General features: G+C 63.1%; 2 protein-coding genes and 1 long non-coding RNA gene across 3 annotated transcripts; 2 read left to right on the top strand and 1 right to left on the bottom strand.

Moving 5' to 3' along the window:
- Positions 1–946: 946 nt before the first annotated feature.
- Positions 947–5,274, top strand: CDK5 (cyclin dependent kinase 5). Its single transcript, XM_055421552.2, has 12 exons — positions 947–1,099; positions 1,756–1,844; positions 1,934–2,001; positions 2,116–2,176; positions 2,274–2,330; positions 3,338–3,433; positions 3,570–3,644; positions 3,780–3,876; positions 4,018–4,088; positions 4,640–4,699; positions 4,811–4,891; positions 5,013–5,274. Exons 1-12 carry the CDS (start codon positions 1,063–1,065, stop codon positions 5,097–5,099), a joined length of 879 nt encoding a protein of 292 aa, XP_055277527.1. The 5' UTR covers positions 947–1,062; the 3' UTR covers positions 5,100–5,274.
- A 1,234-nt stretch (positions 5,275–6,508) lies between these two features.
- ASIC3 (acid sensing ion channel subunit 3) lies at positions 6,509–10,377 on the bottom strand. Its single transcript, XM_055421543.2, has 11 exons — positions 9,844–10,377; positions 8,719–8,869; positions 8,455–8,582; positions 8,122–8,317; positions 7,968–8,024; positions 7,693–7,840; positions 7,295–7,386; positions 7,116–7,195; positions 6,943–7,017; positions 6,688–6,746; positions 6,509–6,587 (listed from the first exon to the last, which is right to left on the bottom strand). Exons 1-11 carry the CDS (start codon positions 10,375–10,377, stop codon positions 6,509–6,511), a joined length of 1,599 nt encoding a protein of 532 aa, XP_055277518.2.
- LOC129552784 (uncharacterized) lies at positions 10,278–12,172 on the top strand. Its single transcript, XR_008685309.2, has 3 exons — positions 10,278–10,336; positions 11,444–11,630; positions 12,086–12,172. It is a non-coding gene; the product is annotated as an uncharacterized LOC129552784 (long non-coding RNA).
- Positions 12,173–12,234: the final 62 nt, after the last annotated feature.

Here is a 12,234-nt window from a genome sequence, read left to right as displayed (position 1 = left end):
ACAATTAGAGAGAAGGCACAAGATAAATCTATAATCAACTCCTTAAGGGATGAGGTCAAGGCCGCTTCAAGTGTAGCTTCTGTTTGTCCTTCTGTCTGTTGAGGGCGGTAACCAACCTGCCAGCCCTCGGGCCACACCCTGGCCGACTCCAGTGGGCCAGGGCTCTGTAAGCTGGTGGGGGTGGGGTGGGGTGGGGTGGGGTGGGGTGGGAGAGGGTGGGTACACCTCCCCAGTGCGCCAGCTTGCCTCGGAATATCAGGGTGGAGCGAACTGCTGGAGTCGGGTGGGTTGCGGGACCGCAAAAAGGGGAGAGAGAGGAGTCTCTGGCGTATGGTGAATCCAGCCTCCAATGGGGCACACCTGTCTCTCTTTCCAGCCTTGCGGGCAGCTGGCCCCTGTGAAGTCATCATCGGCAAGATATGGCTCAGAGCTATTCCCCAGGCAATCCTGAGGTCACCGGACGGCCCAGGGAGAGGTTCGAACCGGTTATGGGAGTGTCAGGAGGTCGTTGGAAGCTCAACACCATCAGCCCGGGCAGAGGCAGGGTCACCTGGGCTCGGGAGGCAGGCTGCCAAAGCCCAGACTCTGGAAAGCGCCCCTCCACCCCACCCCACCCCACCCCACCGCCCCCACCCCTGCTGCATTCTGGAACGTGTAGTCCCGGAGAGACTCTTTTCCGAAAGAAGCGTGTAATCACTGAAAGGGATACCCGAGCGGGGCACCCTGGGAGCCGCGCGCGACTGTGGGGAGCCGGGAAAGCGGACACGCAGTGCTTCCTGGAACTTGAAGTCCAAGGGTGGCCTCCGCGGTGGAACTGGAGTCCCCGGGAGGCAAGAGCTGCAGCGAGCCCAAGCGCAGCCTGCTGGGGGTTGTAGTCTTCTTGTTGCCTACGGCCCCGGGCGGTATGGGACACCTGGCGTCCTAGGACTACAAGCCCCAGAAGCCCATGCGCAAGCGGGAGGGCGGGGCAGGGCCCGGAGGCTGGGGTACCGCCTCCTCTGCAACGCCGGGCCGGGAGTCTTAGAACCCAGGGCCCGCAAGGGTCCTCGCGCGGCTGCCGTGATGCAGAAATACGAGAAACTGGAGAAGATTGGGGAAGGTAATGGGACCGCGAGATGCTCCTGCAAAATCTTCTTTTGCAGACCCTTCAGCATTCCTTGCAGCCCTGGCTCCTCTACCGTCAGCAATACCCACAGATTCCGACCTCAGCACTGGCTGCAGCCCTGGCCCCCGAGCTCAACACTCCGTGCAGACAACAGTCCTCTCCCGGCTAGCGTTTCCCATGGTCGCCCCCCTCCCCACCTTAGCACTCCCGGTGACCCACCTCCAGACCTCTACACGTCCTGCATTTCCTCTCCATCCTCAGCACCTCTTGCCCAACCTCACCCACCCCCAGCCTCAGTTCTCTCTGCAGACCTCCAACCTCTGCATTCCTGCCGGCCCTTATTCCTCTCCCAGACCCCTGCTCCCTATTTCCAGACCCTCCAGAAGCTCGGCCTTTGTCATAGACCTCCTTACCTGGCCCCTGCAGCCTCTGCCTGTTGCAGACACCCTTGAGCCATCTGCAGGCACCCCTCTGCCACATCACCACACACAGAGCTCTCTGCCGTGCCCAGCCTTTACCCCAGATCTCTTCCCTTGCTCCTCCAGTATCAGCAGTAACACTCTCCCACACTGCTTGCTGTCCAGACAGGGGCTTCCTGAGTTGGGAAAGTGTGCCCCATCCTTTCCCTACCCCTCCCCTCCTTCCTCTAGGCACCTATGGAACAGTGTTCAAGGCCAAAAACCGGGAGACCCATGAGATCGTGGCTCTGAAACGGGTGAGGCTGGATGACGATGACGAGGTAGGACTGGGGTGCCAGGGCCAGGGAGGGGCCTGGGGCCTGGGCCGGGTGGGATGTGACTGTGGCCACCTGGCCCCTCCAACGTGTAGGGCGTGCCGAGTTCTGCCCTTCGGGAGATCTGCCTGCTCAAGGAGCTGAAGCACAAGAACATCGTCAGGTGTGTGGGTGGGCTGGTTCAGCGGAGGTGGGGGCTTCAGAGGTGGGCTGGGCTGATATTGGGCTCTTAGGTGCGGCTGTGGCCCTGCCTGCCCAAGCCCTCGCTTCTCCCCAGGCTCCATGACGTCCTGCACAGCGACAAGAAGCTGACTTTGGTTTTTGAGTTCTGCGACCAGGTGAAAGGGGGGCTGGAGGGCCAGTAGCCTTGGGAGGATACAGGGACCCCAGCTGAGGTTCATCTCTGTCCCACCCCCACCCCCATTCCTTTTTCAGGACCTTAAGAAGTATTTCGACAGCTGCAATGGTGACCTAGATCCTGAAATTGTGAAGGTAAGGAAACCGGTTTCCTGGGAGCTCGTTGAGGCTGGAGTTGGAGTCTGTATTCAGTGAACAGGATCCCAGGCCCCTCATGGAGACATTCAGGGAACGAGGAGAGGAGAAAACCCTGTTTCTGCTTCCAGGAGCCTCCATCTTAGCAATCATTTTCACCCGATCCCTTTAACCTGAAAGGAACTCTGATGTCAGTGATAGGATTTACATTTGAGAGGTGGGAAAATGAGGTTCCGAGAGATTCACTCATCCCACAGATTCTTATTGAATGCTGTGTGCTAGGTACTGTTCTAGGCTCAAGTTCCCTGTCCAAGGTTCCAAGGGAAATAGGTGCTTAATGACTGGTGTTGTTGTTTAGTTGCTCAGTCCTGTCTGACTCTCTGTGACCCCATCAACTGCAGCACGCCAGGCTTCCCCATCCTTCACTATCTCCTGGAGTTTGCTCAAACTCATTCCATTGAGTCGGTGATACCATCCAACCCTCTCATTCTCTGTCGTCCCCTTTTCCCCCCCCTCCATCTTTCCCAGCATCAGGGTCTTTTCCAATGAGTTGGCTCTTTGCATCAGGTGGCCAGAGTATTGGAACTTCAGCATCAGTCCTTCCAAAGAATATTCAGGGTTGATTTCCTTTAGGATGGACTGGTTTGATCTCCTTGCTGTCCAAGGGATTCTCAAGAATGATGAATGATAACATGGCACAATATATACACAGATGGTTATGATGTCTGTGTTCAATTGAGGCCAGGTAGGGGACAGACAGCAGTGTGGGATGGGAAGGCAGGAAGCCTCACCAAGCTGCCAGTTCCAGAAAGGTGGGGCCAGGGCTCCCCTATTCGGCGTTCATTTCGAGTACCCATCAGAGTACAAAGAAGGTCCTCAGTAGTGAAGGGGTGAGTTGCCCTGAGCTTGGTGCTGAAAGACGGCTGGGGTTTTGAGGCCCGTGATCCCCCGCAGGGTGCACGTCCCATCCAGAGGGTCTGATGACCTCCTCCCTGCCCCGCCCCCAGTCATTCCTCTTCCAGCTGCTGAAAGGCCTGGGCTTCTGTCACAGCCGAAACGTGCTGCACAGGGACCTGAAGCCTCAGAACCTGCTGATCAACAGGGTACCTCTGGGGAGGGGGCAGGGCATCTGGAAGGCTGGGGCAGGGTGAGGGGAGCCAGGCAGGAAGGTGGGAGCAGGGGGCCTGCCCTCAGATTGTGAAGAGCTCCTCTTCGTGCCCATTTCCCCCTCCCCCGCAGAATGGGGAGCTGAAACTGGCTGATTTCGGTTTGGCTCGCGCCTTTGGGATCCCCGTTCGCTGTTACTCAGCTGAGGTGAGCTGAGGGTGGGATGTTGGGAGCGAGGGAGGGGGTCCCAAATGGGCATCGCTCAGCTCCTCCTCCAGGACTCCTGTCTGGGCACCCCCTCCATCTCTAACTGGGGGTTCCCGTGGGTGGGGTCTCCTCCAGGTCGTCACGCTGTGGTACCGCCCACCCGATGTCCTCTTTGGGGCCAAGCTGTACTCCACGTCCATTGACATGTGGTCAGCCGGCTGCATCTTCGCAGGTGATGTGTCCGGGTTCTGCGGAGGCGTTCTCCCATGGGAGTAGAGGGTACCCCTCGGGGAAGGGAATGGGGCCCCTGCGGTCAGGGTTGGGGGCACGGGGGTGAAGTGTTCTTCTCATATCGCCCCTGCCTGTCCCCCAGAGCTGGCCAACGCTGGGCGGCCCCTCTTTCCTGGCAATGACGTAGATGACCAACTGAAGAGGATCTTCCGATATCCTTCCGTCTCCTTTCGCCTCACGGTGCCCCAACCCCCGGGAGGGGATCTGGAAGCCCCCCCGGAGCTCAGAGTGCAGGCAGGGAGGGCGGCGAGGGGCCAGGACTGGGGGGCACCTCCGGGCTTGTCCTGAGGGCAGAGAGTGGTTAGCACCCGGGAGGTCACGGGGCAGGTGCGTGCTGCCAGCTGGTGTGGCTGGTAGGCAGGGAGGGCTCGCTTCTCCCCAGCTGAGAGCTGAATCCTTACAGCGAGGGAATTGAAAGGAGCAGGAAGGTGATAGAGGGGGAGGCTGACTGCCTCATTGGGGCCACGGACCTCAGGACTTCCATCAAAGTAGTTAATCACGGCTGTCAAGTATCTGGTCTGCTCGAACAGCACGCAGCTGAGACTGCGCATGAAGGTGGCATGGGCCGGGGTCGGCTTGTGTCGTGAGCTGGGGGATGAAGTGAGGAGGGCTGGGGTGGGTAGGAGGAACCTCCCTTTCCCAGAGAGATAACCCCTCACCTGCCCCTTTCCTCCACCTGAGTGGCCCTTGACCCCGTGGACACACTCCTGGGGACACCAACTGAGGAGCAGTGGCCCGCCATGACCAAGCTGCCAGACTATAAGGTGTGATGGGGCGAGGGGGACTGGGGTCGTGCGTGGCTCACCCCGAGTGTCTGGCCCTGGCAGCCTCCACACCCCTGCACCCCTGGTCTGACTCTCCCTGCCCCACCACAGCCCTACCCGATGTACCCGGCCACAACGTCCCTGGTGAACGTCGTGCCCAAGCTCAACGCCACAGGGCGGGACCTGCTGCAGGTGATGAAGGGCGGCGTGGGGGGGTGGCCAGCATACTTGTTGGGGTTGGTGGGGGGTGGTGTGGACTGGGGTAGCTGAAGGCCTCCCGGCCGAACCCACCTCGCTGCCTCCTGTCATCCAGAACCTGCTCAAGTGTAACCCGGTCCAGCGCATCTCGGCGGAGGAGGCCCTGCAGCACCCCTACTTTTCCGACTTCTGCCCCCCCTAGGCTCCAGGGCTGGGGGCCTGACCCACTCGACGCCCCCTCTGGGGAGGGACAAAAGGCAGGGCTGCGCCGGGTGCCGAGCTCCAGCTGTGCTGGACCGGCCCGGGTGGAGGTGCGCTCACCGTGGTCTTCACTCCCTCTGGACTTTATTTAATTTCATAAATCGGCTCCTTTCCCACCGGCTGGCTGATGTGGTGGTGACTCGGCTCTGGGGTGGGGCGGGGTGGTGCAGGGCAGTGCTGTGCTGGGGGGAGAGCCTCTGCTTCACTGGGTCACCCTCCGTCACCCTGCTTCCAGCTCCAGCGACCTAACTGTCCCACCCTTGCTCTGCTACTGTAAGTGGCCGGAGGCTGGGGTTGGCGGCTATGACGCTCACCCCGTGTGTCTGTGCTGGGGCGGGGGCGGGCACTGCTGCTCCTGCGCGTGCGTGTGTGTGCAGTGGGTCGTGTGCCCTCGTCCCCGCCCCTTTCTCCTCTGCCCAGGGGGAGGTGGTCCTGGGGAGTGAGGCTGCCAGTGTCTGAAAGCAAGGATGGGCCTCCACCAGAAATGGGGAGCAGAGGGCGGGCCTTGCTTCATGTTCTTTGGTTCCTTGTGTACCCACCTCTCCTTTTCTGTCTTCATCCCCCACAACTAGGCCTGCAGGCTGGGCCAGGAGAGACCCACAGCCGTGGTTGGGAATCCCCCCAGCCCTGCTCCCTAATCTGTCCTTTTCCAACACTGAGGGTACAGAGAAAGTGCAGGAAAAGCGGGTTTGGGCGTGTGCTTCCTGGAGGGGGTGGGAAGGCGCTCCCCCCACCCCCCAACCCCAAGCTGGGGCCTTTGGCTTTAGCCAGGAGGCTGGGGAAACAAAGAGAGGTTCCCCTGGAGATGGGGGGGCCACACCGGCACTCAGTCCCTAACGTGAGAAAAAGTCATGACCGCCTCAAACAGGACAGCAGTCTGGTTCCTGGGAGCAGGCTGCCCCTCCGGCTTCCCGCCGCCTGTTCCCCCACTTCTCAGGGCGCTCCAGATAAGAGCCTCCCGCCTGCCCTTCCCTGAAGGGACCCCAGGGGTTTGTTCTACCGCTGCCCCGGGTCTGCCTTCACACCTGCCTCTGAGATGTCGGTTTGACAAAACTCACACGGAGGTGCAGTGACCCCTGCCCTCCGAGCGGGCTTCTCTCTCTCGTGGAGAGATTTCTGGGGGGTTAACGTTTTGGACACCGCGTCTGCTGGGTGATGGCGGGCAGGGCCTTCTTGGAGCTGAGTAGGGCCGAGGGTGGCTGGGCCAGTCGGCCTGCAAGAGGAATGGCAGAGGAGGCTGATACACTAGAACTTTTATTTGGGTGAAGGCGGCAAAGACACAGGCAGGTCGGTCACATCCAGGGTGTCAAGGTGCGGCCTTGAAGACAGACCGCGCCCCCACCCCCGAGTCTAGAGGCGGGTGACGAGGTAGCAGGTGCGGTGGGAGGCAGAGAGAGTCTTGGCGACAGCGGAGCAGGGGGTGGGAGGCCTGGGGAGACAGACCGCAGCTCTGGGTCCTGCCTGGCCCCTGCCCTCCCAGACCTAAGCTTTGCCCTCCTTCCTGACCTCAGGAGGCCATTTCTTGTTACCTGGGGCCTGGGCTGAGGTGGGGAACTTGGGTCCGATGGCTGCCCGGCCCTTCCTGAAGCTGTGAGAGGACGGAGAGGGTCAGAGGTGGGGGTGGGGATAGAGGGGGTCTCTCCCCCCTGCCCCCGCTCCAGGGACCAGCCAGGGTCACTGCCCCTCCCCTGTCTCCCACTTGGGTAGGGATGGTGTTCTACACTTAGGAGGGGGCTGAGCACCCACAGTGGCGATGGCAGGGGTGGGGGTTGGGGGGCTGTTACCAGATTGGCACTGGAGGGCCTCTGGGGGTGGCTTCGGCTCCAGAAGCGACGGCCCAGGACTCTGTCCCAGAGCACCTGTGGACAAGCAGCGCTGGAGGTGGACCCCACCCCCATCCCGTGATTCTGTGACTTGACTCCTCCTACTCCCCCAGCCGTGGCCCAGGCCCACCCACCTCACAGAGGTAGTCCAGGATCTCCAGGATGGTGAGCAGGCTGGCCCCGATGAACAGTCCCATCTGGCCCCCAATGTCACCTGTGGAGGCGGGGTCACCTGGTCAGCCCACAGCTGTCTGCCCTACCCATGCCTCCCCGCGGGCCGCAGGGCGCTAGCTGCACGCGGGTGCAGACACACCGAGCAACTCGGACATTTCGTAGGCCTTCTTCTGCTCCACCGTCTCATAGTTGAGGGCCTCGAAGAAGATGTCCAGCACCAGCACGTTCTCCCTGGAGGAGGAGAGTGTTTGCTGGACACCCCTAGTGCCGGCTGCTGGCAGGAACGGGTGCCCGGTTCTCTGGTCTTTGGAACCTTTCATGAGCCCTGGTGGGGAGGGCGGTAGGCGAGGGGAGCCCGTTTTTCAGAAGAGCCCAGCTCAGGAAGGTTGAGCCGCTTGCCCAGGGCCCCCCGAGCCAGGGACGACGGGTAGCCGGCTTTGGGTAGCCGGGTTTCCCAGCCCTGGGTGCGCACGGAGGTTCCGCCGGGAGGAGGAGGGGGCCCGCCTCGCCCCGCCCCCGGGCCCCCGGCCGGCTCACGCGATGTAGGCCTCGCTGCGGTTGTGTTTCCGGGCCAGGTAGCGGGCGGCGGCGCGGCTGGGCATCCGCACCATGGAGAGCTCCTTGGCGTAGCGCGTGCTGGCGCACGGGTTGGGGCAGCGGCACGCGTCCTTCCGCAGCAGGGCATCTGCCGGCCACAGGCGCCCGGGTCAGGGCCGCCCGCCCCGCCGGGCCGGCGTCGGGGTCGGGGTCGCCGGCAGAGCCGAGTGCGGGATGGGGGTGGGGCCGGGGTGCGGGGGAGGCTCGCCCCTTACCCAGCGCCGGGTGGGCACAGTCCTTGTACTGCTGGGGGCTGCACACTGGGGCACTGCCTGCGCGCCGGGGGGCGAGGGGCAGGAGAGAGCTTCAGGAGCGGCGCCCAGGACCGCCGCTCCCCGATCCCCTCCTCCGCGGCCCCCAGCCCCTTACCCGGCATGTGAATCATTCTGCAGCCACACTTCCGGGCCACGAAGCGGCTCTGACAGGCCAGGCGACACCCCATTAGACTATAGGGAGTGCCGAGGCCCGGGCCAGGGGTACCCAGAGGACCAGGCACTTCTGGCTCAAAGTCAGGGTCCAGAGAGACAGAGCTGCAGTCACCCCAGGGTGGCGGCAGGAAGCTCAGCTGGAGGCGGGCAGGTTAAGGAGGCTCCCTGGGGAGCAGTGAGGTCCCTGGGGCAGGTGTGAGGTGCTGGGATAGGGTCTGGGGGGGTGGGGTGGGGGCTGGGCTGAGAAGGGGGTTGGGAGCACCAGGGAGGATGCTTGCTGCTTCTGGCAGGACACGAAAGTCTGGTAGCCAGGGGCTGCCCCGAAGCCCAGCTGGTCGATGAGTGGCGGCTCCTCCTGGGTGTGGATCTGCACTCGGACCCCCACCTCAAACGGGGTCTCCTCTGCAGGAAGAGGGGGACCCTGAGTCCTGAGGCCCAGGTCCCAGGGGCCCCCCAGGACTGTGACCAGCTAACCCCACCCCTTCCTGCGGGAAAAGACAGGCTTGGCTCCACGCGAGCCCGCTCCCCTGCCCCGTACCCGTGTCCCTCCACACGGGCAGGTATTCATCCTGCTGCACGTCCAGCATAACCTCCAGCCCGTTGCCCATGCCACCCTTGGGGGTGCTCAGCAGCTCGGCTCCATCAGCGCCGGAGTTAAAGGTGTAGCACTGCCCCATTCGCGTGAAGATCTGGGGGCGGGCAGAGGACAGGCGTCTCCGGGGGCAGCCGGCCCTTTCCCGAGGCCAGCGTGAGGACCCTGCCACCTCGCTCCTCCCTGGCCTCTACCCGGATCTCTCTGTGAGCACTGAAGCCCGCATCCTCACGGCCCCAGCATATGTGCCAAGTCGCTTCAGTCGTGTCCGACTCTGCGACCCCATGGACTGTATGTAGCCCGCCAGGCTCCTCTGTCCATGGGATTCTCCAGGCCAGAATACTGGAGTGGGTTCCATGCCTTCCTCCAGGGGATCTTCTCCACCCAGGGATGAAACCAGGTCTCCTGCATTGCAGGTGGATTCTTTGCCAGCTGAGCCACCAGGGAAGCCCAAGAATATTGGAGTGGGTAGCCCATCTCCTCTTTCAGGGGATCTTCCCCACCCAGGGATGAAACCAGGTCTCCTGCACTGCAGGCAGATTCTTTACCTGGTAGCTGAGCCACCAGGGAAGCCTCATGCCTCCAGACTCTCCCTCAACTGGCAGATGGACTTGGACCCTCATCAGCTCCCATCACCCCCATGCTTCACCCTCACCGCAGGCCCCAGGCACAGCCCTCTGGACAAGTATTTCTTTGGAGACTGGCATAAAAGGAAGCGGGTCACAGCTGCCCTCCTTCAGGTCTGGCAGAAGAGGCAGAGGGAAACCAAGCCATCTCCCTGCTGGCAGAGAAGGAGCGGGCCCTGGCCCAGCACACCAGACACCCCCAACTCCCTAGGAGCAGGCTCTCCCCAGACCAGACCTGGGCCCAGAGCCAGCCTGGGTGAGGGACCCCAGTGCCCCCAGTGCGACCTTGCCCTCTGCGGTCCAGCTGAAGGCTGGGAGGGGGCTGAGAAGGACCACTTCTTGGGCTGAACAGAAAGGCACTGGTGAGGCGAGGGGAGGGGAGCCCTGGCCCCTGGCATGGCACCGCTGTCCAGGATCCCTGGCTGGTGCCAGATGGCTCACCCACCGTGGTGAAGTTCTCGGGCCCACAAGGCCAGCCTCGGTAGTGGCAGTCCAGCATCATGTCCTTGAGGGCGTGCCCGGCCCGGGTGTAGAGCTGGGCCACGTCGAAGGTGGGGCTGGGCATGAAGCCGGGGGGTGCGGGGGGCTGGCCCAGGGCGTGCAGGTAGGCGGCGTGCTCGGCAGGCTCCAGGCCCAGCAGCGCGGGCCCAGCCCAGTGCAGGTCGTTGGGCGTGAGGCGTGAGCGCCGCAGCGGGTTGACGTTGCACAGGGTGACGGCCGGGAAGGTGAGCTGGCGGCTCTCGTGCTCCTCCAGGGCCGTCTCGTGGTGGAACTCACCGTAGTACCGCACCCGCCCCACCACCTGGTACAGGAAGGTGGCCAGGGCCAGGAGCACAGCAGCGGCCCACAGCCCCCGGCGCGCCGGCGGGGCCCCCAGGCTGAAGACATGGCCCAGCCCATGCATGGTGCAGCTGCTGGCAAACGCATGGATGTCCGAGGTGGGCATCCGGGCCTCCTCTGGGCCCACGGGGGGCTTCATGGCTGCAGTCCCTAGGGCGGGGGTGCAGGGGTGCAGGCAAGAGGGTCAGTCAAGGGTTGGGAAGGGTTATGCAGGGGTGCATCAAGGAGGGGAGAGGCGGGGGAGAGGCACCGGCCTGGGGAGACGGGCTGTCCTGTCCGTTGAGGGTCCTCTTGGCCTCCTCTGGCCCTAGGTGGTGGCCCCGCTGGGCACAGTGATGGACCCCGGGGTACGGGGGGCGCTCTGTGGCAGAGACCAGGTAGGGTGCAGCTGACGTGGCAAGCAGGGCGGCTCTGCTGGAGGCTGCTTGGCTGAGCTGGAACTGCTGCAGAGGATTGGGTTTCAGCGGTAAGGGGGCAAGGGGGCTGGCAGAGCAGTCTGGGAGGGGGGCGGGGAAGGTCCCTGGGGCCCCAGGCTGAGCCATTAGTGCAGCGTTTGGGGGGGTAAGGGAGTGGGGTGGCAGTGGAGACTACCAGAGGCGCCAGCAGGAAACCACAGCATTCCTGGATCAGGCTTGAGGAGGCGGAGCCCGGAGATAAGTTGGGGCTGGGGGTGCTCCGGGTGGACCCCAGGTTCCCAGCTGCAGCCCCCGAGTGTTGGACCTGAGGGGCAGCCTCTGACCCTTAGCCCAGCCCTCGCTCCCCCCGCACCCCCCACCTCACCCTGGTTTATCAGCTCTTTCGCAAACAGCGGAGCTGGCTTTCGACCAGGCTGGAAAGCAGTGGGGAGCTGGCATAAGCGAGCTCTTCCTTCCGGGCCCCTAGAGTCCTAGCCAACTCTGGGTGCCGGGGGCTCCTCTGGCCCCACGTCCAGAGACGGTCCATCTCCGGCGATCCTCTCCCACCTCCCCAGGCGCAGGCCCTCCTGTCTCGGGTGGGGGGTGGCTGGCCTCTGCCACACTGACAGTGGGCTCACCCGGCACCCTTCAGGTGGGACATAGGTGCCCATGGGCCGCCCTCCCAGGTAGTACGGGTGCTCTGTGAACTTCACACCTCTTTTCACTTGACGACACACGCTGGCGGCCGTGTGGTATCCAGCACCCAGAAAACTTTTTTTTAAACGGCCACATAGCATTTCGTTTATGCAGATGCACCATCGTTCATATCAATATAGCCACACCCCTATTGATGGACACTGGGGGTTTCCAGGCTTTCGTGGCAAACAATGGCACTCTCAGGAACACTGCACAGATGGAAATTCCCAGAGATACAGCCGCCGGCTCAAGAAGCGGTAACTGCACGGGGAACCTGATCAACACCGTGAAATTCCCCACGGTGGGTGCTCCCATCAGGAACAGGGGCGTGTGTCTGTCTTCCCTGGGTGGGTGGGAGTTGGGGGGTGCGCTTTTCTAAAGGAGGAGCGAAGTGGCCCCTGGGCCAGCCTGAGAGTCCTGGGCCACAGGGCCCAGCACGGGGTGGTAACACTGGCCGTCTCAGGGCAGAGTCGGGGCCCTTGAATGATGCCTCGGATGTTCCAGAGGTGAGCCAGGCGGAGGAGAGCAGCTGGAAAGCAGAGAGCAGAGCTGCAGGCGAGCTGGCCTCGTGGGGTTCCAGTGTCTTTCTGACCCGAAGTACAGGGGACGGGAAGGAGGCAGCCGCTGAGGGGGCCTAGCTGGGGAGGGCCTGCCGGGCAGCCAGACCCTGTGTTTGGTTAACCACTGAGACGTGCTGCGGGTTGACCTCCGCTAATGTGTCGACCGCGTTCATTTCGACTCCGTGTCCTTCCACAGAGCCTCTGCGGCCAGGCTCCACGAGGCATGGGCTCTTGGCAGCAAGGGGAAGTGTGCCAACCGAACACGGCCACACTGCACCGCGATCGCCCGTCCTCCCTGTGAGACTGCAGAGGGCAGGGGCCTCCCCGTCCCCCCTTTGTGGGCTC

The sequence above is a fragment of the Moschus berezovskii genome, chromosome 3 (assembly GCF_049115385.1).
Source record: "Moschus berezovskii isolate FMDL1 chromosome 3, NW_MosBer_1.0, whole genome shotgun sequence".
Classification (NCBI taxonomy): Eukaryota; Metazoa; Chordata; class Mammalia; order Artiodactyla; family Moschidae; genus Moschus; species Moschus berezovskii.
The sequence above is the reverse complement of the archived record's forward strand: the minus strand, read 5'-3'. Positions and strand labels throughout refer to the sequence as shown.